The sequence below is a fragment of the Drosophila suzukii genome, chromosome 2L, assembly GCF_043229965.1.
Source record: "Drosophila suzukii chromosome 2L, CBGP_Dsuzu_IsoJpt1.0, whole genome shotgun sequence".
Classification (NCBI taxonomy): domain Eukaryota; kingdom Metazoa; phylum Arthropoda; class Insecta; order Diptera; family Drosophilidae; genus Drosophila; species Drosophila suzukii.
The window spans coordinates 7,596,197-7,622,050 of record NC_092080.1 but is presented as its reverse complement, the minus strand read 5'-3'; the positions used below and the strand labels follow the sequence as shown (position 1 = coordinate 7,622,050).

Below are 25,854 nucleotides of genomic sequence, written 5' to 3'. Positions count from 1 at the left end.
TCTGGAAATTTCAAAAAATAAGTAATACCTATATTAATTGTGTTCGAGATACGAAGAGAATAGTAAAATCTCCAATTAAAAATTAAAAAAAAATCGATATAAGTATAGCTATAAACTATTTAGAACTTAGGGACAAGTTCATCTTTCCTGGATCACAAAAAAATCAAATAGGATCGTTTGATTTTAAAACCAATTTTAATTTTTGGATTATTTTTTCAAATATTACCAAAATTTCTATATATTAGAGTGGCCTCCTCCATTATTTTGACCCCGACTGTACGCAATACACACAGAAACAACAAATAAAGTAATTATTTCCTTTCACATGGCGAGCTACCTCCAAAATCGGAAAGACATAAAGAAGAATATAAAAAGCGAAGAAGCCTCAAGACCCAAAAATAAAATCCAACAAAATCCGTTGTCGGCGTGGAGGCCTTTGTTGTTGTTGTTTCTTCTGCTGCAGCGGCCCCAACACGTGCAATTGGGAGCGAGCGAGAGGGGTGGAGTGTGGGAGCGAGAGCAAACTATTAATAAAGTAATACCAGTACTACTACCATATCACTAGGGAGTGAGGCGTGCGTTGGTATTTTTGCATTGATCGCAAAAACGGAACTCGAAATGAATGACATGTATGAGTAAAACCCATTGTGAATAGAAACACACATCTGTGGAATCTATTGTGATTGATTCATGCAGAAATAGATGACTAAATTCGCTTTTGGCCCATTCCCATATCCGTTATATGTGACCACTCCTTTTGTCCAAATTTGGACAACAGATTTCTGCCCGTTCTTTTGCCATTTAATTGATTCATTTACACGAGAAGAAATACATATAAATCCAAACCGATCTCAAGTGTCAACGAATTTCATTCGCTTTCGATTTGTGAATGAAACGCTTACGTAGTTCTTTAGTTTCCCCTTTCCTTATCGCGTACATATTCATATGTGGGTGCGAATACGCCATCGTCTTACGTTGTAATTTCTCGACTCTGTGTCCGTCCTTGTCTGTTGCTAATAAATCAAGACCCGCTGATGTAAATTTTGCATGTGTTTAGCCTTTGGATACCCTCATCATGGGTATAAATGTAGTGCCTTTAAGTTCCGAAAAGTAAGGTAAACATATTCTGGAGTTAATATTGTTTGGTATCATATTATTCAATTGGTCTATCATATCGAAACTATCAATAGCTTCTTAGTTTGTTTAAGATATTAAACAAAATGTATATCGATCATCATCTTGATAGGCATCTTAATTTGTTCACGATGTTAAAATAAATGTATATCGATCATCATCGTGATAGTCATCGTAACAATCTTAAATTAACAGTCTTAAATTCTCTTATCAAAATTGTACAAAAAATAATCAAATCGATAACTCTCAGTCAAAGTGAAAATTTAATGACATTTAGCAAGAAACATATAGTTATGTTATCGATAACTTCTTGACTTATCGATCACTTTAGTAAGCCATTTTAATCTTTTATTGAAATAGACTGATAAAAGAATATCTATTAGTCATTGGAAAACACCATTGGCCAGGGTAATTCCAGATTCGATGCAATATTTTTGCTTCTTGTTCGCTAGTTTTTGCCTATTTATGCAGCTACCGTGGGGCGCTTACGTCATGGGCCAACTTCGTACATATTTGGCCATGTTTTACTGTTGTCAATTGGCTGCTATTTGTGGGCTAAATTTCTCGCTGGCGTCAACACAAAATATTGAAAGTAGGTAATGTAGCGCAGCAGCAGCTCGGATTGAGTTGAGTCATTTTCTTTTTCCTGAGTTGTGAAATTTGCTCGGATCCATCCGATGGGCAAGTACATATGAATATATTTACATACAGCCGGCTGCTGTTGCTTCTGGCTGCTCTACACATTTTCTCAATTAATAATCTTAAACAAGCAGATGGAGGGAGAGATGTCCGATACATATAGCCCATATATCATTGCCAAGATCATCTATTGGCCTCTCTCTATACGTTTCTCTCTAGCGACACATAATGTCTGAGCAAAATTCGCTCGGAATTCATTTTCTTGACTGTCTGGGCCCCATTTTCATTGAAAATTTACTTTTCGCTAAACAATTTCCATAATGCAATAAATTTTTACAAATCACCCCGTTAATTGAAGATTAAAACATCTCGCGCATCGATCTGCTTTATAGGTGAATTCAGACATTTGTTTTGATTTGCTTACGTTAATGCAGCATTTGGAATAAATCGAGCTGTATTCATGAATGGAATAATGAATGGAAATGGTCTTGTGAACTTAAGATCGAATCCGTTTGGTTTTTTGAGGTCTGTGACGTCAGGTGAAGAAAAAGTTGTAAAATAATTAAATTTTGATTAATGGATTAATGTTTCTTTGTATCATTAATTTTTCAAATTCGTTTTCTTAGAGCATCGGGATTTTTTAGAATTAAGTTGTTTTGGGCAAAAAAAAACATTGCCCCTGTGAGGCTATTCAGTATAGTCATCATAATGCTGAGAAATCCATTCATCGGAATGGATCCTACTCATCATATCGATATCCAGTGCAAACAGCTGACTAACCCGGTGATCGCCGAGGGGCCCCAACTATATAGACGCAGTTCCCGACAGCCTGCCTGTGGGTGGTGCAGCTTTTCATAGCCACCTACACTAACTCACTGCGCCAATATTTACACAACATTGATGGACATGTACGGTATGTTTACCTACTTTGTAGGTGCTTCGGTTTCGGTGCCCCCTTGTTATGTGTACAAACATACATACCTCTCTATATACCATAGATCTGGCTTATTTATTTATGTATTATTCTGCCGCTATTTATAACTGGCATACTAATTTGTAATTTGTTTAATGATTCACTTAGCGAACTTTATGAGCTGTGGGAACTGGAGTTGTGTGAGGCCTATATCGTAAGCCCTATCTATAGACATTGCAATCCATTGCAGCACTTGGCTTTTGTTGACCCAACTCGTTAGTCGCGATAAGATTATTTCCAAGAAGTCCATAAAGAATATTAGCTCTGATTTGTGTTTAGCATTTCCCGGATCAATCAGCGTTACCTGTTGCGGGGGCATATAACACAAACCATTTCCATCTATTTTGGCTCTTCATCCACCGCATGGTGTAAACAATTTCTGGCTGGGATCTCTGCCGCTTTAAATAAACAACTAATTTCAATGGACTATCCAAAAATTTATTCGCAATTTACTGATGAACATCTCTTTCTGACTTCTCGAATTGTCTCAACATTTTCGGGGCAAAATTAGTACAGCTTTAAGATTCCCAGACACTTTTCTTATCGATTACATCAAAATTGTTGGTTCTTCTTCTGGTTGCTTTTAAAAAACCAGTTCTCAGTTCCCTTTTCGAAAAAAAAGGTAAAGCCGAGTGAAAACCACAATAATAATTCCCATAATTATAACAATGAACCGCACAGATACAGAAATCCGACCAAAAAAAGAGATATCCAAGTGTCGCCGTCCCCAAAACAACAAATACAACAAATAAAGCGACCAAGAAGCAGAAAAAGAGGCAAAAAGAAGAGTAAGAGGTAGATGTAGAAGAAGAATCACAGTGTGGTTTGCTTTGAAATACAAACTTTTGTGGTTACAAGTTTTTTTTTCTAGACCACAGGCAAAAGTCTGTTTCTTCGGTCTTTCATTCAATGGCAAAGCCAAAGAAGTTGTGACTGCCAAAACAAAAACAGAAAACGGAAAAATAACCAAGAAGAACCAAAGACTGGAGAGATGGATGTATGGGATGGATGGAGAAAAAGGTGTGTTGTGTAGGAAATGATACGGATACCAAACGAAATAAAGTCGGAAGAAGTCTTCAGGAAACAGTGGCGTAGGCAGTACTGGTTATGGGGGTAAAATAAACTAAAGCCCTGTACTATAAAAATAAATCTAATAATCGTATACCGATTATTATAGTAAACCCCTCCTGGAAATATAAAATATCCTCTAGATAGAATTCTGCATAGGCCACTGTTTGCAAAGACAGTTTCAAAGTTTTCTCAGATTTGTTATGGTTGTTATTATACATTTCTTTTTCTCATTCTTCTCGGTTTGCGGTGGTAAAACTTTAACAACTTCTTAAGAGTTGGGGAGGGCCTCCCGAAAATCAAGTTCCAACCAAGATAACCAAACAGACCTCGCCTCCAATCATATAAATATGACAATGACGGGGCACAAACGACATTTAAATGTGCTCAAACTTAGTTGGAAAAGTGTTTTAGGCTGGGAAATGTGCCGTTAGTACAGTTTAAGTTCAATTAAAAGCGTCGTCGCCATTTTGCTGCCTCAACTTCAATTTCAATTATGCGCGAGGGGAGAAAAAAATACAAAAAAAAAAGAGATGAGGCAGTCGGTCGGTCTTCAGCGTTTCGCTCCAGAAAGGCCCGTAAAAATGTGTCATGGCTGGCAGTTGAACTAAATTACCGCCAACCGAAGCTAACTCGTCTCTTAGTTTTGTTCTACTCGTTAATACACTGGGAATATTTTAAAGAATGTTCTAAGAAAAATTATATTCCCTGTCATATGATATGGGTAATATATAGGGTTTTTTTTTATATTGATTTATTTCATACAACTATATACATTAAGTGAGTTCAAGAACAGGAGTAGGGGGCCGTGGTTGCGCGGTATCACCGCAAGGTATTGCTTCGCGCAATGGGTAATATATAGGGTGATCACTTATGTGTGTTACTTGTTATATCAAACTAAACTTTAAATAAAAGTTTTAATTTGTTACTATCTAATTTTTTTCTATAAGTTTAGATGTAGTTATATTAATGTTTTAAAATGTTTTTTTTTCCTTTTAGTATTTTTTGTTATTTTTCCTTTTAATATTTTTTTTATTTTTCTTTTTAGTATTTTTTCTTTTTTAGTATTTTCTTTTTGTGTACTCAATCACTCGACGTGTCGCACCACCTGATGATGAGTGGCTCGGCCGTAATTTGTTGGCTTCCTGCTGCCGCCTGCAACAAGCCGCTGCACATGCACCGCTTGGCTACACTCCGCTCTACTGCCCCTTCCCTGGACTCCGTTCCGTTCCCTCCTCCCTTGCCTTTCCTCTCCATTTTCACGCCCCATCGTTTGGGTTCAATGCGCCACAGGTTCGGACCCACATCAGAAACACCGGAGAACCCATTATCCTGCCCCTTCTGACACACACGAGCCAAAAATTGATAAAGCAAATCCATCACTTTTTTTTTATTTTGGCAAATTAAGGTGCCACCCGGTGGCAGACACCGCCTGAGGCACCTGCCATTAGCCTTACTAATTACGCCCACCTTACTCCATCGCTTGACCAAAGTTGAATGCCTTGAGAAAGAAATGCACGCACGTGCCCCTCCGGATTTCCCACTATATAAATATCTATATAGTGGTTATATATATATATGATGTTGGCAAGCGGGTTGCGAAAATGGAGTTTTGTTTTATTTGATTTTTCCCCGGTTTATTTAGTTTTGCTTTCCGTCCGCCCATCCACTGCTCTTTTGTAATCCGCACGTAAACCGTTTTACTTTTCCCAGACTTTTATGCGAATTTCATAGTCGCTTTGTTGTTGCTGCTTTTACTTAATGCTTCGCACACGTCAACCTATAAAAAAAAAACTGAAACGATGAAGAAAAACAGAGTTACAGCTACGCCAAAAGCGCGGAAAAAGGTCACACACCTCGATTTTGGCAGTACAGTGGGAGATTGTAGTAAAAAGAACTTTGGGATGTTTTAATATTTTGGGTTCCATAAAAAATTCAAATTATAAAATTAAGAAACCAACTAGAAATGAAATGCATTACCCATAGAAACTGTAATTAATAGAATTTAAAAAATATTTTTTTTTGGTAACTAAGGAGTCTTATCACCTAAATCGCTAAATCGATAGAAACCATATATTTTTAACATTTTAAAGAGAGATCACTGTTCCAATCACCCTTTTTCTGATTCTCAAATCGTTTCCCCCACGAGTACTTGTGATTTTGGCAAAGGATGGACGCGTCCAAAGTCCAAAGAACCAGGACATTATGCGCAGGTGCGCCGCTCCCTTTTGGAATCGCATTGCGTTTAACCCTCTGCGTGCGGCCCGCTTCAATTTCAATTTTGTAAATTGAGTTTACATTTCGATTTATTGACACGACCTGACTTCGATTGCGACTTCTTTATGGTGCTCCCTGCTCTTTTTGGCTCTCCTCTTACCCGATCCCTGCACTTTGACTGACATTTATTACCATTTGTGTGCCGGCTTCGGTTTCCTGGCGCTTTTGCGATTTATGCAATCGATGGAAGGAACTTTCATTCGGAAAGGAAAATGGCGGACGAAAAGTTAAGGGAGGATTATACAAGAAAAGGATTGCATAAGTGGAAATATTATTTTTTAAGACAATTTTATAATCCAGCAGATGCTTGCTCTTTGCTCATTTAAAAAAGATGACCATTATTTAGGGGGGAACTACTTCCTGGTAAATCCCTGCATTATCTATTATTTGTTGTTTTGAGCCAAGCTCAGGCTGCAATTTGAGCAATTCCATTTAAATTCGGAATCCATCCAGAAATGTGAAATGTCATGCCATTTGAATGTGAAGTCAGGCAACATGGCATGCAGTGAACGTGTTGCAAACAAAAACAGAACCCGAAATGCACATGAAAACACTGCTTTTCGGATCTCTCTCATCTCTCAACCACGCATCCTAGTGAAAATTTTCCACTTGAGTTTTCTTGGTTTTCATTTTTCTTTTCTTTTTGTTTTGCTGCCCATTCATGCATGCCAAAGACTTCTTCCGTTTTGCCCAAAAAAATAAAAGGAGGAAAATAAGAGCGACATGTGTTTGAGATGAAGTGTAGTCTTTCTGGTGGTTGGAAAAATCGTAGAGGGTGAGGATTTCTCTTAAACATAATCTCAATTTCCATTTTTCACCTGCCTAAACGGGCCCGCATCCACTTAGCCATCTCTTTTCCCCTGATTTTTCCTTTTGCCTGCTTATCAGTAGCAATTTGTCTATTATCTGCTGGTTTGGGTTTAGGACTTGTAGGCCAATTTCGGCATTTTTCCCCCTGTCTCTCGCCGTGATAAATGTGCCGAGTTGGTAAATCCGCTCGAGCCTGATTAAGTGAATTATTATGCCAGTCGTAGAAGTCCAGTTTTCCACTGGGTTCTCTGGGTTTCTTCGCATTCGTCATGCATGTGTAGACACACAAGAAGCAGCCGCCACCGTCGACGCATCATCATCATTGTAGTCATTATTGCAGTCGGAAAAAGGCAGAGCCATAGCCATAGCCATCAAATATTGTTTATGTTTCCAACAAATAGTGCCCGCTCTTTCTAATCAGCCGAGCGAACGCTTGTTGCATTTGTACCTGCTTGACCTGCTCGATGGTGATGGTGTATCTGCATCTGCAACTGCAACTGCATCTGCTGCCCCTCCGCACATCCATCTCATCCCTCTCTATATGGTTGGTGTATCTACTGCTCTTGATCCATTTCCATTTCTATGGATTTTGTGCGTGTTGCTCATTACATTGCTGGATGGTTGCCCCTTTTGCCTTTCGAGTACAGTGAGGCTTGCTAATGTATGCACTTTTATGTGAACAATTTATAGATCTTTTATTTTAATTTGGAATACTAAATGTAAATGGGAGTTCTTTTAATATATACCGTTTAACAAGTTAGAATAATAATATTTTGAATATTATTTTGAATTTTTTTTATTCAGAGATCGGCTAAAAATGTGTGTATCTTTAAGTAATAGATTCTTAAAAATTGTATATGGGACCACTTTCAATACATTAAGTTTTCTAAATTATTATAAAACATAAAAAGGATTGTGTTTAATTCGAAATCAAGGAAATGTTTTTAAATAATACTAAAATTCTGAAATAAAATAAAAACTTTTCTTTAGTTGTTTAAGATATATATAAAATTATTTCAAAGTAGTTCTTTAGTTAAGAAGTATCTTCCCTTAGTTCTTACATTTCGTTATAATTTTGTTTAATGTTTTTATTTTTTGGATCTCACTGTATCTTTGGGCATTCACTGCACTTCTATCTTCTCACTTTTTCTGGCTGCTTCATTGAGCTTTGGTTGGCTGCAGTCACGTCAGCATAAACATCAACATCTAAACATCTCGGTGGACGAGCGGGGTTCAAATTAATATAACGTTCTGATTCCCTGGAAATGTGAGTACGCGCTGGCAATTGACTGCGATGATGTGGGATAGATTATGGACTTCAATTTAATTGCGAAATTATGCCGAGATGAACATTGCATAATTATCCAACTGCTGGCCAGCGGCTATTGTAATTTGCAGTTAACTTTGTTAATTGAGGAAATTGAATCATCATTTATGCGCATATATTATGGGAAGTGTGTTCTTTACTAAAAATAAACCAGAGGCTAAAATAGTTATGTAATGGATGTAAGACACTCGGCAGACTTCCGTTGGTCATAAATTAAAAACTTAATAGAAATTCTATCTAAACAAATGTCATGGGATATCAACAAACCATAGCCAAGGCAAAATATTATAGTTGAAGTCAACAAATGAAACTCTCATCATTAATAGATGAAATTTATGGCTTTCAGTGGAGGGTGGAGAGCAACTAAACTAAACAATCAATGGCCCAAGTTTATGGTGTAATTGGCCAAGTAACTCCCACAATTTTATTGAGGCGCATAAATATTTTTTTTTTGGTTTTTATTCATCTGCCGGCACATTAAGGCAATTTTCATGCCCCAACCGAGTTGGTATTGTGGCATGCAGACACGTCAACTTCTCATTAAGATAAGCGCTTTTTGGCTTTCTGGCTTCCTGGGTTTTGGGTTCCTTCTCCTGATGGATCTCTCCTTAAAAGGGGCAAAATCAAAGTGCCCCGCCAATTGTCGCATGCAATGCGATGAATTGCATTTCGCCTGGAGTCCTGCAGGGCACCTCTTTAGTAGTCCTGGTTGATGGCACACGCCATCTGTCCCGGGAACCGAAGCCGAACTGCCAAGGAGCCCGTTCCTGGTTCCTGGTTCTGGCCCCCTGCTGCCTTTTTGGTAATAAATTCCAAAACATGCAAAGGCTGGGGAATGCAATAAAATAGCAGCGGCTGCACTGGAACCCATTTGCCATTGCCATTTGCCATTCCCAACTTACCCTAGATTCCTCACTCAACTGCCGCTTTTTTTTTTATATTTGGCAACTTTCCAGCCGCATTTTTATGTGCTAATTTACTAGAACGACTTGCTGAAATAACCGTTGTAGCTGCTGCTGCTGCTTCGGACCAACTTTTTGGGCTGGCCAACTCCTACAAACCCCGACGCCTTGGGCACAAACAATTAAAACGACGACGCTGGCCGATAAACAAGCCAAGATAAGTCAACGCCGCCTCGACCGACGACCACACAGGTCCCAGGTTTACCAGGCTTACCAGTTACCAAGTCCCTGTTTTCAGTTACCAACTACCAAAGTCTGCAGCATATGCTACACATTTGGCCAGCAGTCGCGTTTCGTATTTTTTCACCTCTCTGTATTGTATGTGTGTGTGCTACCAATAAATTTCCGAAATACCTTCTTGCCTTACCTGGCGAAGAGCAATTTTTTCATTAGCGCGTTCAGCGTGGCGGGGTAGCTCATTTCTAAGTAGCCATCGCCATCGCCATCGCCATCAAAAGAAATGCAGTAAAATAAAGGGAAGATCTCTTGGTAAGGGCGAGTCAGCACTTGAAACAATTGCAGCAATTGGAAAATTTCAACAACTTTTTAGGAAACCCGCCCTGCCAGGTCGGTCACTTAAGGCCTTTGTGAGTTTATCTGACAGGAATGGGGTAGTTATTTATGGTGGTCTTTAAGGAGACAAGTGGGAGTGCACATTTTTAGGGTTTATTTAGGAAAATTAGGGGAAAAGGTTAAGAAGCACTGCAAAAAATTTAGTAGGATTCTTAAATAAATATATTATATGTATTTTGAAATGCAAGAATAGAATATAATACAAAAGAATATAATGAAATATATTTAAAAAAGGTAAAATATATATTTTTTTTATAGATGGGACAATATATTTTCAAGATCTTTGAATCAAAACATTAATAATCTATTAAATTTTACGTTCTGAATTCTATCTGCTTTCTCCTAAACCACTTCTTACATTTTCGAAAGGAGTCTCACCTGATGATAATCGCATCATCCCGATTAAAACTTTCGTAATCCCCAAGATCGGCTGGCCAGCTCGTTTCTCTGGGTCGTTCTTCCCAGTGCCAAGTGTAGAAAACGAAGAATTCCTATGTGCAACGATCGCCGACGAGCTGTTGTTATTGCTGGCTTTTTAGAATTGCATTTTTATTGTCTGCCACTTTGTTGTGTGTTACCAATGTTGGCGAGTGGCCTGGACTGGACTGGCGGACTGCCTTCCACTTCTTGATCTTGTTCCTCCGTTGTTGTTTGTGTTTTTGTATAAATAAACCATATGGTTAAAAGCGTAGCAGAATAATTCTACGAGCTGCCTGCCTTTTTCTTACTTGGCTGCCCATCGTCAACGCTTCTTGTCTCTCTTGTTCTTGGGTTTATTTTTTGTTTGGTTGGGCTCTTTTTTTTGTAGAACTTGGCTTGGTGGTTATACCTTCCTTCTAACTGTGTTGGCAGTGTTGTTTTGTGTGGCTGGGATGATGGAGTTCTGCTTGAGTGCGTTTGTAAATGTTTTATCAAAATGTCTTGTGCCGTTCGCCCTCTCTTTCTGGCATTGTGTTACATTTATACGTATACGTATACCTCTCGCATCGCACGATCATTAACCGCAAAACATTATTGTGGCATGTTCGCTCGCTGGTTCTTCCTCTGCTGCTGTTGCTTTCTACACAGAGAAAAATATATACCCAAATTGGTCAACTATTGTGATTTCTATATCTTTAATCTGGGGATTATCAAAAGGTATTTTTAGATATTTCATTCCACGTTTCTTTTAACCATTCTATTAATGATATCATTTTTGGCATATTTCTAACTGATAAAGGTTGTCTATCTTCAGAAAATACAAGTTAATGGTATAAATTCTTTTCGTTTCTTATATCTTCAAGTATTAAACTGATGATTAAAGTGGCAACCAATTTAGGCAACCAAATTGTGATCAAAAACAGTAGTTTTGTATACCAAGTTAAGAGAACTCTATAGTTCTGATTTTTCTGTGTGATTGTGCCACCTTGTCCCACCTTGGCTCACCTTTTCCTTCCTTTTGCCCCTCTTGATTTTGTTGTTTGTTCAGCTTGGCTTGGCGATTCTCGGAACTGGGGCCGCAAAATATGTTGCACAACGCGAAATGGCTTAAATTGCAAGGCCTAAATCGCCTTCGTCTCCTAAATCTTTTATACCCCCCAGCCCTCCATCCACTTGAGTCTTGGGGTGACCTCTCCACTGGCACCAACTGGGAGGTGGTGCCTATGTCACACTGAATATATAGACAGCTATATAGATGCTGTTGCCAAGTCGACGATTTCCCAGACAGCCAGCAGACACAAAAAAGGGCAGCATCAATGAAAGCGATGCCGGCAAAAGCGCGCACACAGCTATTGATAGCTATACGGATACGGATACATCTATAGATATATAGCTGTAGAGATGCATAGATACGCGTCGGCTCCCTCTGATTTTCTATTTTGTTTTTTTTCCTCCTCGTCGCTCTTTCAAATCGATCGATTTCATGCGCTGCGACAAGCCGTAAATCACACGCCAGACCGACCGCCTGCTGTATCTATATATCTATCTATCCACAAGATATATGTATAACCATGTATCTGCGGCCCTTTTCCTTTTCGACTTTAAAGTTTTTCGCTCCGTTTCAATTCGATTTCATGGCGATTTATTTACGCACTGCAAATCAAAGACGAAGCAAACTAATTACTGAATTAAAAGCCCATTAAACGCGTCCATAAACTTGAAGTTTCTTTTAGAGCTGTGAAAATGCATCTTAATTGTTCGATACCATGAAAATCATTTGGCAGAAAGTGTGTAGAATGGGATTTAAAATAGCTGATAGTTGTGGGAAAAGGTAAAGTAAATCAAGCATTAAAAAAAAGAATAAATTGTTTTACTTATTGAGTTTATACTAGATAGTTGTTTTTTAAACCACATCAAGTGGCTAATAACACGCTTCATATCGATTAAATGGACTGCTCCTTAAGAGATTTAATGGCTCTGAAACTGCCCACTTGCAATTGCAACCTGCAGATGCTTGACTTATCTTTCAGATGGACCCATTTAAGCTGTTCACATTCCAGGAACTATAACGTTTAACGAACGCAACGCAGCCAGGGAAGAGTATCATTAAATGCGAGCATCCAACAGCAGGCCATTTAATCACAGGCCTCGAGAAGACCCGGCTTGGCTGGGATATGTTTCAATAAATTCCAGCAAATCAAAACATACAAAACATATTCCACTCTCCAGGGGCAAACGAGGGGTAGTGGTCGATCGTCGAGTTAAGAATGGGGATCCCAAGATCCCGACCAAGAATCAAGAACTGGGCGCACGCGTAATGGATAATGAATGCGCGAATGCCTCGCGGCGGCATCCACATAAGTCAATGCAACCACGACTTTGCTGGTCAGCGATCTGTTTCTGATTCTTATTCCGAAACTGCTGGATGGATGGCAGCCTTGCCCTTAGCAGAAAGGAGCTTTACGAGAAAGGGCAAAAAAAATACTACAAGATCCAAACCAGCAGACGTTATGGTTCATAAAGCAAAAACTAAAAAAGAAGGCATTACATGAATGGAAGGTATCAAGTCTGAAAAGAGTCTCAAATACCCTTAAAAATTAACGAAAATAATGCATAAGATTTACATTATTTAGAGATCTTATCGAAAATTATGGATCATATTATATATCTAATATAGAAATGTCATAGAGTTGTTTCATAATCGAATTCCTAAATTATGAAAAATTTAGTATTTTTTTTTAGGATGTTATTAAGGATTGATTGAAGTCTCCGTTATTCATCTAGCGAACTTCCAAAAATAAATCCTATTGCAATTCCAGTCTGTTGCCCGGTCCATTACAAATCTCTTGTTAATATGTGCATACCTTTTTTTTGGGGGAGGGGGGCAGGGCAAAAGAGGAAGAATGAATAAGAGCCAAGAGCAGCAACAGCCGCCAAACATTGGAAAAACATCTGCTGTTTCCACTGTTGATGAACTCGATTCCACTCGCACAGTTGGTCGTCTCACTTGCTCCCGTTTAAACCGAGCATGGCTTCTCTCGTTCGCGCGTCTGTTGCGCAGGCGCACAAGTACACGGCACTACAAGCAATACAGTGGTGGTCAGCATAATAGCAACGATTTATAGGATCATCAAAATATTTAATATTTGGAGTCAAATTTTTTTTTTTTTCTTTAAAATTATTTTTATACCCTAAGATAAAAGCACATTTTAGGAACATATTTTAAAAAGTAAACTTAAAAGTTAGTTTAAAATATGAGTTAAATATTATAAATGTCCTACAAGGTAAAAAAAATTTAAGAAAAAAGTAGGACAACCTGAGATTAAACAGGGTTCTTGAGAAATATTCATATATATCATATCATCATATCATATATATTATATCTTGCCTAAGATTCTCGGAATATGATCATTTTTTTTTTAAATTCAGTTGATAATATTAAAATGCTAAAAAAGGTAGAAATAAAATTAGTAATTATTTTCACCAAGCTGTAGAATGTACTCACATTAGTACACAAAACGGCTGGCACTTCCACTGTGGGCCCTCCGCCTTCTTGGAGGCCCTCCTGCTCCGCTCGATCGCCTTCTTCTTCTGGTTCTACTTGGTCTTGGTAGTCAGTCGTCTTCAATGCTTTTCCATTTATAATTCTCATGCCTCGCTGCAATGCATTTTCACCCCTCTGGTGCCCTGGAGAAGCCATCTCGCTTACTCTCGTTCTGTGTCTTTTTTAATTTGGTTCACAAAATACCTCGCGTTGTTGTTGAAATTCTTTGGCAATCGTCTGCACTCTTCTGGCTGGGCAGCCGTCTCTTTCGCACCCGGCTTTTGTCTGGCAGTCGCTCGATTTTTGACAGGTGGTGGAGTTTTGTATTCAATTTCTTCGGGCCTCCGAAGTCTTGGAGCGACTTTTGCTCTTGGTTTTGGGTTTGGGATTGGGTTCGAATTTGAGTTCGAGTCTGGGTCTGGGTTTGGGTTTGGGTTCCCCTGCTTATTTCGTTTTTAGTTTTGTGTTTTTTTTTTCGGACTGTATTTTTGCCTATTCATAAAAATGAAAATAAGTTCAGACAGCAGCAGGAGCGTAAAGGAGCAGACAAAAGATTGCCAGACATATGGAGAGCTGGCTGTAAGGAAGCTGGGAGGATGATGATCATGATGATGCTTCAGTTCAATGCACTTTATGAAATTAGTTTTCGTTTTGGTACTAATTGGATTCTTCTCTGTTTCTTCCAGGATGCGGCTGTAGGAGAGGACTCTCAACCAGGAGGCATTCGAAGGATCGAAGGAACCCATATATATATATATATAAATAGAGGTCATGTCGCAGCAAGTGTTCTCGGCGCATCCAGCGCTGGCGGTGGAGCAGCTGCAGCAGGCGGCGGAACAGGAGGAGAACAACCCAAGTAGTAGTAATCATTACCAGCAACGATCGGCGGCACAGAGCAGGCGGCATGCCAAGGCCACACCCAAGAAGTTCACCCTGAGCAGGAGCTGTGCTGGCGGAGGAGGAGGATCGGCGGGAACCCTGAGCGGAGTCCACCAGCAGAAAGTCACAACCAGTTCATCAAATCCCGCCATCAGTCCGGAGTCGAGGAAAACACTGCCGGTGCGAACAAATTATGCGGCGGTGGATGACGACGATGACATCGAGTGCGAGGATGTCGATGAGGTGAACTTTGGCCAGCAGGAGAAGGAGACCGGTAGCCGGCAAACAACCAAAGACTGTGGCACCGATGAGACGGATCATGTGCAGCAGCGTCACAAAAACACATCGACGACATCGGCAACGACGACGACGACGAGCAGGCATCAGCATCAGGATGGAGGAGGAGGTGGTGGTGGAGGAGGCGGTGACCAGAGTGATTTGAGCAGCGTGATCAGTTCGCCGTCGGTTAGCACAGTCTCCTCGCCCCTTTCCACGCCCACCCGGCTGCCACAGGCGCTGCAGCAGCAGCTGCACTGTTGCCAGAAATCCAGTGGCATGGAATCCCGGGCGAGAACGTCGCCGCAACAGATCCAGCATCCGCACAGGCAACACCAGCACAACCACCAGCAGAAGCAGCATCACCATCACCACCATCATCATCACCTCACGGCAGCGGGTTGTGCGGGGGGAGGAGGAGGAGGCGGTGGTGGTGGTGCAGGAGGCGGCTCTGGAGGATCGGGATCCTGCAAGGCCAAGAAGCTCGATCCCCGACTGAATCCCTCGCCCTATCGCCAGCTATTGCCCATCGCATTGTGCCTACTGTCCTTCGCGACTGTCTTTGCCACATTAATAGTTTACATGGATACGACAGGTGAGTCCTTGTCTACATGCTTAAATATCCTCTATCCTGTCCAGTGTGTGTTTACTTATTTAAATTTGATATCTTTGGCATATGTCATCTGTTTTTAGGTTTTTTCCTTCGGTTCTTTCAGGAACCTAAATACAATTTTTTCCACCGGATGTAGGCTGTGTTTGCCTTGGCTGAAGATCCGTTCTCTCTCTCTCTTTTTCTGTTTTCTTTTTCAAAAGGTTGTCCTTTCCCCGTAATGGGCACACTTTTAAGATTAGTTTACGCGTCATCTAAACTGGCCATCAGCGCGCATCTTTTGTCATAGATCGCTGCTTTTTTTTCCCCCTCGAGTTTGTTTAAGGTCTGCATATTTTCTTTATTTTTTGCCAATATCTTTTTGGCGTGGGCGTGTTTGCTGCGTTGGCTGGCGCAGTGGCGCTTCCTGTCAGCAATCGCTTGGCAACAGGCAATATCGCAGCTGTCGCTGCTGTTTTGTGTTGCTGTTGTGTTGTGTTGCTGTTGTCATTGCCCCAAAACGTTGCCATCGATGAGGCAGCCCAGACACGTGCTGCTTGCCCCCCGGTTACGCCTACGAGTTTCAAAGACAGCCGCCCCAACGTCAAAGGAATATCTAATTGCCTTGTTGGAATAGAATTTTACCATCGTTTGCGGAGCCATTATGGCTAGTTGTCTCACTAGAAGAGTTTAAATAGGTGTTTCTGCAACAAGAGGAAATTTATTGTGGGCTCTCCTGTAGAATTATATTAAAACTATGTAAGAGGAATACTGTAAATCTCTTTTTAAATCATGTTCAAAAAATAATCAACACTATGACTTATCTACTAACAATGGAGTAATCAATGAGGTATACTAAAAGGTATTAATAAGTTATTCTAAAAGTCTTATACTCATCACATTCCCTGGAAGTACAATATAAATAGATAAATATGGAAATAGACCTTGACACCTAGACACCTTGTTTACCTTGCCATCCATTCGATAAGGAAATCATTTTGCAAATATTTATCTATGATAAGGCAGCAGTTGATTTGCAAGAATCACAGGGTTATAAGCTTTATCATTTTCCCCACAAAGCCTTCCCTTGAATCATCGAAATCGTAAACCTTGTGACTTATCTAGATCCGAAAGATGACGCATTCTCTCGTCTTGTTGCCCCAACTAGCTTAGTTAGCTTGGCCATCTATCCGTATTATTTTCCAGATCGCGGACAGCTGTCGGATGGGGCAATTTCTTTTAATTCGCTAAAATATTTTGTTGTCGCCGAGACGAAATTACAGTCCCGTCGACTGGAGAGAATGCCTGTGTAAATTTTCGTAGCGATCTCTGGTCGCTAGACTAGTACGAAAGTACAAAATAAATTTGCTTAATTTGGATTGCCTGTGACTGGCCTGTGGCGCTCAATGAAAGCGGAAAGTATTTTACATGCGAAATTGTTTTGCATATGATGTGAGCTCGCTGTCGACGGATCGCCAACGCTGGCGCCGAAGTATTATTGAGTGATTCATATGGGCTGCAGAGTGACTAAGGGCTACTAAGTGTAAACACCCAAGACCAGACCCCAAAAAATCAATGTCAGTCCATTGTTGTTGCAGCTGTGAAAATCAACATCCACTTCCAGAGGGACATTTTAAAATTCCACTCGGGTGTTGGCAATTTTTGCTTTGACGTTGATATTTTTTTCGCCTCCTCGAGTTGCTTCCTTTGGGCTAAAGACGTCTTCTTCCGTAGCGCCAACTTCTTCCTATATTGTTTTTCTTTCTTTAGAATTTTATGCAAATTGTATTTGCGGAATTGAATTTGAACAGCGTTATTTTCCAGCTGATTGAGCATGATTTTATTTGCATTTGTGCTAATGAGACTTGAAGAATGAAAGTTCTTGGGATTAGTCACTCTTGATTCTTATTTGTAATCTCTGATGAAATTGTAAAAAATTTTTTATTGATTCTAGAAGGAATAATTTATAAATTGCCCTTCGGACCTCGTTTATAAATTTGTTTATGTAATGTCAAAAATTGTTATTAAATTCATGGCTTTACTTCTTCACTTTTTGTTTCCTTTTTCCTCTGGTGGTTAAATGCCATTAAAAACTGTATAAAATCGAAATGTTGATTGCAGCTGATTTCTTGCTATAAATTCGTAATTTCATGCACTCAGTTAAGTGCTCAGAAAGGGTTATAATTCAACATCTTATTGGCTGTAATATCCGACTCTTTTGTTTTTTGTTCGTCGCCACGTCGACTAGACTGAATGGGCTGGGTCTCTTTTTGATTCGATTCGAATGGGTTCGATGAGGAGGAAGGTCTTATATGATATCTCCAAGTTTTCAGCTTGGGCGTGTCACTTGTCGACTGACGTTGCTGCTGCTGCTGCTGCTGGACAGTCCCATTTTTATGGCTCATTGATGGCTCTATTAGGTTTATACGATCGAGCGGATTCATAAACAAAAATAATCATAAATTAGGCATTCCTTCTTCTGCTCATTCTCCTTCATATATTATTCATATTCCCTCAATACGAAAGCAGAGTGGATATAAATTTAACACGTTCCGTGCGGAGGAACAAAGGTTGAGGTTGAAAAGTTGAAGCTTTGCTGGGGTCGAATTTTCATCAAATCATGCACTTGACAGAACCAAATGCGCTTATTAAAGTGACAAATTTTTTTTTGGGTTTGGAATGTGTTCCGACCTCCCCTCCGAATTTCCCAAGCTGATAAACCTCTGACCATGACTTTACAGAACCCAAATACCAAATGCCAACTCTCACATTCATTTTTTCTGCTTGCCTACGCTCTTCTTGTTACAAATTCAGCCTCGGCCGCATTTTGTTTCCATTTCTTTATATCTTTGGTACTTCTCATGACCATATGATAGTGGTGATGATGGTCCCCCACAATCCAATCCCTAGATTTGTTGTAACAGTCACGTTCCAGAATTTTGATTGTTGCAATGACCGAGGCACTTCTGAGTTTTTCTCTGGGGAGAGATTATGAATCGGAAATTGCATTTGATGTTTGGCGGCATTTTTTAATGGGGGTGTGTGAGTTGTGAGTGGATCAAAAGTGATCCTTTTGGTTGGGAAAATGTGGTTTGAAAGGTAGAGAAAGATTCTGGAAATCAAGAGATATAAACAATAATTAGCGGTAATTATAGAGCTACCATTAAAATAACTATAATTATGTGGATACCAAAATTAGAATGTTTATCCAACTGGCAAGTCGGTCAATGATTTTGCATAAAGAGAAACCATTAGCTATAAAAAAGAATGAATTAATTAATTGATAGTTTTATTAATTTACCAAAGAATAGTTTCAACATTATAATTGGTTATGAAAGGTATAGTTTTCAGATTTTTAATAGATCATATTTTTAAAGCGAGGTTAACGAACTCTTACTTAACTGCAAAGTTTTACGATATTTTGATACTTGCCAAAACGGTTTTATTTTGTTTCAAAAACTGGTCTTACTAATATGGTGAGTGGTATTTAGGGATATAAAAATATAATCGCATTCCGTCAACTCATTTCCAATTCTATAGACTGTCGAGCACATGTCTAACATCGATCTAAATTTCCCTGTAATATCCGTCACCCAACTTGATTTATTCCACCCTCGGATTGCATTGATTTGTGCCATAATCCAAACATAGCCTACTTATTGACGCCGGGCCATGGGATTACTTAGTCATCGATTAGCTGGCTTTCACTGTTTCACCGTTCACTTTTAACTGATTGGTAACTGGTAACTACTGTTGCCATCTTCACACGCCATGCCGCGCCTTCCGGCGACGTTGCCGCATTTCACTTGTTGTTGACATGGCTCGTGACTCTCCAAAAGGGGGAGTGTGCAGGTGGCCAGGTGCAGTGTCATTAGCCTCACCTTTGACAGTAGTCGGTAACCAAAAAAAAGACGACCCTTACAAGCACCTCAAATCGTATTACCCCATTTGTGGAATTAGCGCACAACTTTTATTTTGTTAGACTTAATAATAAGAAAGTAGGAAAATATCAAGTTACAAATATTCTATTATAAAAGAATATCTATTTTTTATATATGGCTTACCAGTATACCAAAAAAAAAAGACAACCCTTACAAGTACCTCAAATCATATTACCCCATTTGTGGAATTAGCGCACAACTTTTATTTTGTTTTTGACTTAATATAAGGAAGTAGGAAAATATCAAGTTACAAATATTCTATTATAATAGAATATCTATTTCTATCTATTTTTTATTTTTGCTACACCAGTATACCAAAAAGAAGACGACCCTTTCAAGTACCTCAAATCGTATTACCCCATTTGTGGAATTAGCATACAACTTTTATTCTGTTAGACTTAGTAATAAGGAAGTAGGAAAATATATCAGGTTACAAATATTCTATTATAATAGAATATCTATTTCTATCTATTTTCTATATTTGCCATACCAGTTTTTCCCTGTGCATTTCCACCATGTTTGCCTTTCGTATCGAACACGCCCCCAAAGGTCATAGCATTAATCATGTTAAGATGGCATTATCTTCACACTTGCGGTGATTACACGATGTCGTCGTCGTCACTGTCGTCTGGCCTTCATTGGTGACAATTTGCAAATTGCAACTTTAATTGAAATTTACAACTTGAACTCCATTACATGTATATGTACACACTACCACTAATGACTTAATTCCCGTTAGGCACGCAGTCGGTTTATAGGGAGGTTTCTAAACGGAGGAGGGGTCTTGACAAGTACCTCTTTGGTCTGACTGCTCCTAAGCAGTTTTAACTACTCTGGATTATTTTAGGACTTTAATCCTACATCTAAAAAAAATTATAATAGGTTCGAAAAAGAACTTGTAGCTCTTAAATTTATGTAATTTAGATAGGAAATCATAACGTTTTAAATATAACATTGTATTATGAGATATTTATGAACATTTGTTTCAAATTTTTTTATCATAATGATAGTTTATTAACAGTTTTAAGTATTTAATCATAAATATAATAAGTAAAATTATCGTGACCTTAGCAAAACATTAGAGATTAAGATGTTTATGAACATATATTTCCAAAATTGTAAGTGGATTGTAAGTTTTTTTTCACAAGTAGGAGGAACATTTTACTTTTTTATCATATCAGAACCTATTTCGCTTGTGCTAGTTTTTCATCTATTATTTTTCTGTGTGTACTATATAGTAACCGCCCCTGCTAGCCACCGGATGTCATTCTGTTCCTCCACTCCCGGCTAAGTTTGCCTTGTGATTCATAATTTTCGTGTGCAGTTGCCAACATTGTTGCATGGCCCCCAACCCGGTGAAATGGCAGTGGAGAAAATCCACCCCCGCAGTGCTGGAAATCATGGTCGTCGTCGTCGTCGTCTGGTCTGCGGTTCGTGGCTGTGGTGCCAGTGGTTCGTTCGGTGGGTTCGCGTGGCTCCGGCGGAGATGATCAGCCATCAGCCATCGGAAGACGGCTACGTCAAAAGCGCAGCGAGTGCTCAATTTGAAAAGCAAAGCTCAAATGGCATTATCACAGCATGCGCCACAGCGGACTCACGATGTATAATATATATGGAACCACTTCTTGTACTTAGTGGTGTTCCCTTCCTAACTCATTCTTTCCTTAGTGGTTATACCACCACCCGCATGTGGGTTTTGGGTTTTGCAACCCTCCTAGCCAATGCAATTGCGCAATTTCTCTGGCGTCGTGTGGGTTCTACTCGGGAAATTGCCCTGCGATAAGGTTAATAATAAGAAAAACAACAACAGCGGGAGCTGAAGAACTGCCCTCGTGCCTGCTTTATCGGGATTTTGTTGAGAGATATTTCAATCAGGGTTGATAAATGGTTGAGTAGGGAACGTTTAACACATTAAAACGGGGTCATTTATTATGTTAAAGGTTTCTTGGCACGTTTCAATGGGGTCATATATTAAATCGAGTGCCACATAGCCATGTATCAGTTCAGAATTCCCTTTTTAAAGGTATATGAAATATTTAATTCTAGTGCTTAGTTCCGCACAGAGTATATTTGCATGTTCTACCTTCTATATAACACTTTTTCCTTGATTCTCCTCCCACTTAATGCATTTCACACCTGATCACGTGATGCAGAAAGTTGGCCCTGCATTGGCCTTTTTCATTTCGCCATGTGCACCGTTAAATGGGCTTTTGCAGGCGGTGATTAAGATCCGACCCACATAGATTAGGCCCACACTTGGACTCATTTGCTAAATAAATCAGGCGCTTGCTTTGCTTATTTTGTAACCACATGCAAGACATGTAGTAGAGCCATTCGTCGTTATCAACATGGAAACAGGCCATTTTCAATAGCGCCAAACAAGCAATTACAAGCCAGACAAGGACTAGAAAACCGATTCTCTATGAATCCTTGCACAAATCAATAACTGAACTACTAGGCAATGGCAAATGGGACATGCGGAACCCAGGGCGGGCACGCAATTCCAGTTCCCGATTTCAGGCCGTGGATATATATTACACAACAAGGGTAACATTGCCCGACGACAGTCACGTCGCAGTGCCCTCAAAAAACAGAAAAACAAAGACAAACTAACTTGGACGATAAAATTTTGCGTATTTGTATGGGCATGCACTCTAAATAAAGTTTGTTTTTTAGTACAGAGTTCCAAATAAAGTTGGTAGAATGTTGGAAATTGAAATGTCTTTGAGTAAGAAGATAAATTACTGCATTTTACATTTGGATTTTGTTGGGTTGTCGAATACAAGGTGCTCAAATAAATGTTTTTCTGTAATAATAATAGTTATAATAATTATTATATCATATAATATATAGTTATAAGATCTTTTGTGGTTTGAAAATTCTACAATCTGTTTATTTCTGTATGTCACTGCATATCAATATTTAATGTTTTCCATTGAGTGTACTATTTTTTTTAAATAAACTTTTAGCCGCAATTGAAAATGCATAAAAGTTGTGGGTTTTACTTGTGCCTTTTTCCCTCTCCCTGGCTTTTTATTTGCCTGCCCGCCTTTGTTGAATTATTGAATAGGGCGTGCACTGGCAGGGCAAGTCGGTCTTGTGCTACCCCTCAAGACCCCAGAGAACCCCTGAAAGTACCCTGAAATACCCCCGAATAATCTGAATAAACCGCCGCCCGAGGACGACGAGAGCCAGGCAACCAGGCAACTTAAAGTTTGCCGCCGCTTAACCGCAATTAAACGTTGCTCCTCGGTTGAGTCCGTCGATTCCTTCTGTGGGTAATGTTGTCCGCCGCCATTGAATATAATTTTCGGGACCGTCCTGCCCTGTCATTTGTCATGCCCACCCTGAACCACGATGGGAACGACCCCTTGTGCAAATTAGAAATGTCAGCTTTTGACACCGAAATTGCTGCGCCCGAGGGCAGATTTTTTTCTCCATACCACACCATGCCATTCAATTCATTTCTTTCATTTTCATTTTTTCGGTTTTTATACATCGGATTTACATGTGTTCCCATTTAACGGTTTAAGGCGGACTTTATTGCACATCTGTCGGGGGTATAGGATCACATTATTGGATGCCTGGAGGTATATTTTTTTGTATGCTGGTAGACAAATGATCAAATAATTCATTTAACTTCTAATCGTTTGGTGTAATGCGAGACCCTACATCAATTCGCTATCAGATTTCCACAACTAATGGCCGCATAAATTTCCCCCAACCAGTGCAATGGGCACTTTCCCTACCAAGATCGGCTTTTGGTGTTAATTAGTGCAAGTTTTCACTTGAGGCCTTCTTCAGGGGGTCTCTCGTCTGGGAAATTACAGAAAAAATGTCTCCTCTCCGTTCAGCTAAATTATAGTGGTTTGTCTAAATGGCCGGCAACTGTTTTTGCCCTGGCTTTTTCTGCCTGTCTATCTGCTCGTATATGCATTATAATAAACTTTATGGCCATTTTGTGACCGAAACATAAAAATTTTAGCTGGTTTTTTTTTGCTCGTCTCAAAATTTGCATGGCACATTTGCGTTAAATGGGCAACGAAAAAAAAAATAAATATAAAAATATATATTTGTATAACGACTGGGTTTTCTGGGTGAGGCGGCTATAACGATGTGAATTCGTCTGACGAACCGGAGCGAGAAATAATGACGTACTAGTAGCCAAAATGGAAGATCGATTTGAAAAGATGTTTGCCACGCTTTCCGCCCACGTTAAATTTCTTTTTGCCAAATTTATTTAAATCATCTGGGATCATAATTTAGTTTTTTGAAGGTTCTGGGAAATTTGTATGGAAAAATAATGGCCTGATTCTTAAAATCGAGATGAAGATGAATATGTTTCATTTGACTTTATCTACTTCATTAAACCTATATTTACACAATTTTTATATTTTTCACTTAGCTAAAAAGTTGGTTTATGCAATCAGTTGGTTACGCCATCAACTTTGAACTTTTTGCATAAAGAACGACTCCATTTCATAGTCACTTAGTCACTTATATCACACCTAAAAATCCTTTAATTTGTTCATCAAACCTTGGCCTTTTGGGAAGGGCTTAAAGCTCGCTTAAGCTGCCACAAATTGTTGCAAGTACATTTGATATATTTTAATTTCCTTTGGCTTTTACGATTTGTTTCGCCGGAGGCCAGGTAAAACGAAACAAAAAGTGGAAATTGGCACAAGGAAAGTGTGAAAAGCAAATAAAAGCCAAGTGTGTCTGAATGTATGTACAATGTGACTGTGCGGAGTGTGGCAACAACTTAAACCAAACTACGGCAAATCGTTGGCTTTTTGCTGCTAAGGTTCATGGACAGGTTGGGCCGGCTTTGGCTCTCTGACATGAGTCAAGTGGCCCGGGGGAAAATCGGTTGGATGAGGAGGGAGCTGGGGGCACGGATGGCGATGGGGTCATGTGCTAAATATCAAAGGCCGTGCGCTCATTATACTTTATGGGCCGGCAAAGCGGCCAAAAAAAGTCGAGCCGCTTTTCAAGGCGAGGTCATCGTTGCTGTTTCCTTCTCCCGACCTTGGATGGGGTTTCCTCATCCTTTATTTCTCACTCTTACCTAAACAATTTATGCCAAACTGACATGGCATTTTGCCTAAATTTTGGCTAACAACTTTATGGCTTCAGTGGTAGAGATATTTATTTGAAACTATTCTTTATAAAGTCGGTTATACCAAGGAACTTATGTTATATACTGGAAAGATAATTAGATAGACTTAATTTTGAGGTCCTTTTGACTATGTTTCCTAGCAGATAAATATACATTCAAGATTACCTTAGTTCCACTTCTCAGTAGAGCTCTCCTCTTTAAAGGCGCACTCAATTTGCAATTTCCAATGCAAATGTGGTCAATGCGCTCCAATTGGCAGCGAAGCGTGGCCACACACACGCCATGCATCCAGTGGTGCAACAAGTTTTAATTAAATCCAATTACCGCCACCAGCGGCACTACATCTAACTTGCAACTGATCTTTCAATTTGATTTTCTATCTTTTGCAGAGATTCGCCATCAACAGTTTCGGCTGAACATGTCGCGCGACTACGAGCTGAATGGGGTTGCCCAAGACGATCCCGCACTCATTGCATTCCTGCGCCAGATCCATATGGGCAAGTACCTGGGCAAGGCGTCGCCCAAGGTCGCGGCAGCGGCTGCATCCACAGTGGGCGGAGGTGCGCCGCCCAATGCCCCCCGCCTGGCCAACGCCGGTTCGACATTCGGGACAAGCGGGAACAGTAGCGGCAGTGGAGCCGATCAGCTGGCCCACTATGTGGCCGATCTGGTGGGCGGTAAGATGAATGGAGCGGTTATCCAGTCGCTGAGCGGTCCGCTCGCCCATCTGATCACGGCGCCCTGGCTGAGCGAGCAGCTCAACTGGATGGGCGTGCTGGTGGAGCCGGAGCCGCGATGGTACTTCACGTTGCGCAAGCAGAATGCCCAGCGGGCGCGCATGCAGGTGGTGCACGCCTGTGTCTCGCCCAATACCTATCCCAAAGAGGTGAGTAGAGGACTGAGATCGGTGATGGTAGCAATAACTGTATAGGAATTATATATTCCCTATAAAAATTCCCTGATAAAAATCATAAAAATCTTCAAAGTAGTTCTTTAGATAAAGCTAAATGCACTTGAAGTTAGCTTCATCTAGTTGAAAAGTGACTTCCCATCACTGTCACACCTGCTATTTTTATCTCCTAGAATCAGTATCTAATTCTCCTCGCTTTCTCTACAGATTACCATACACAACGAGGATGTGCGCATCAATAGTCTGCACGACGAGGAGACCTCGTGGTTTAACTCGCGTGTCAAATGCTTTCCGCTCTACACAATCATGCTGGCATGTGAGCGCACCGAATACGATCTGCTTAGTCTGGGCGTACAGGGGCATGAGCTGGAGGTGAGTGACCCAGTGCCTTTAACTCTCTTTAAACACTTTCG

General features: G+C 40.0%; 1 protein-coding gene across 1 annotated transcript in view; it reads left to right on the top strand.

Moving 5' to 3' along the window:
* S (EGF receptor activation regulator Star) overlaps positions 1 to 25,854 on the top strand; it is a 31,328-nt gene that overhangs the window by 3,229 nt on the left and 2,245 nt on the right. Inside the window, exons 2-4 of the mRNA XM_017089751.4 lie at positions 14,414 to 15,477; positions 24,921 to 25,417; positions 25,649 to 25,813. Coding sequence (XP_016945240.3) covers positions 14,499 to 15,477; positions 24,921 to 25,417; positions 25,649 to 25,813 — 1,641 coding nt within the window. The 5' untranslated portion in view covers positions 14,414 to 14,498. The remainder of the gene's footprint in view (positions 1 to 14,413; positions 15,478 to 24,920; positions 25,418 to 25,648; positions 25,814 to 25,854) is intronic.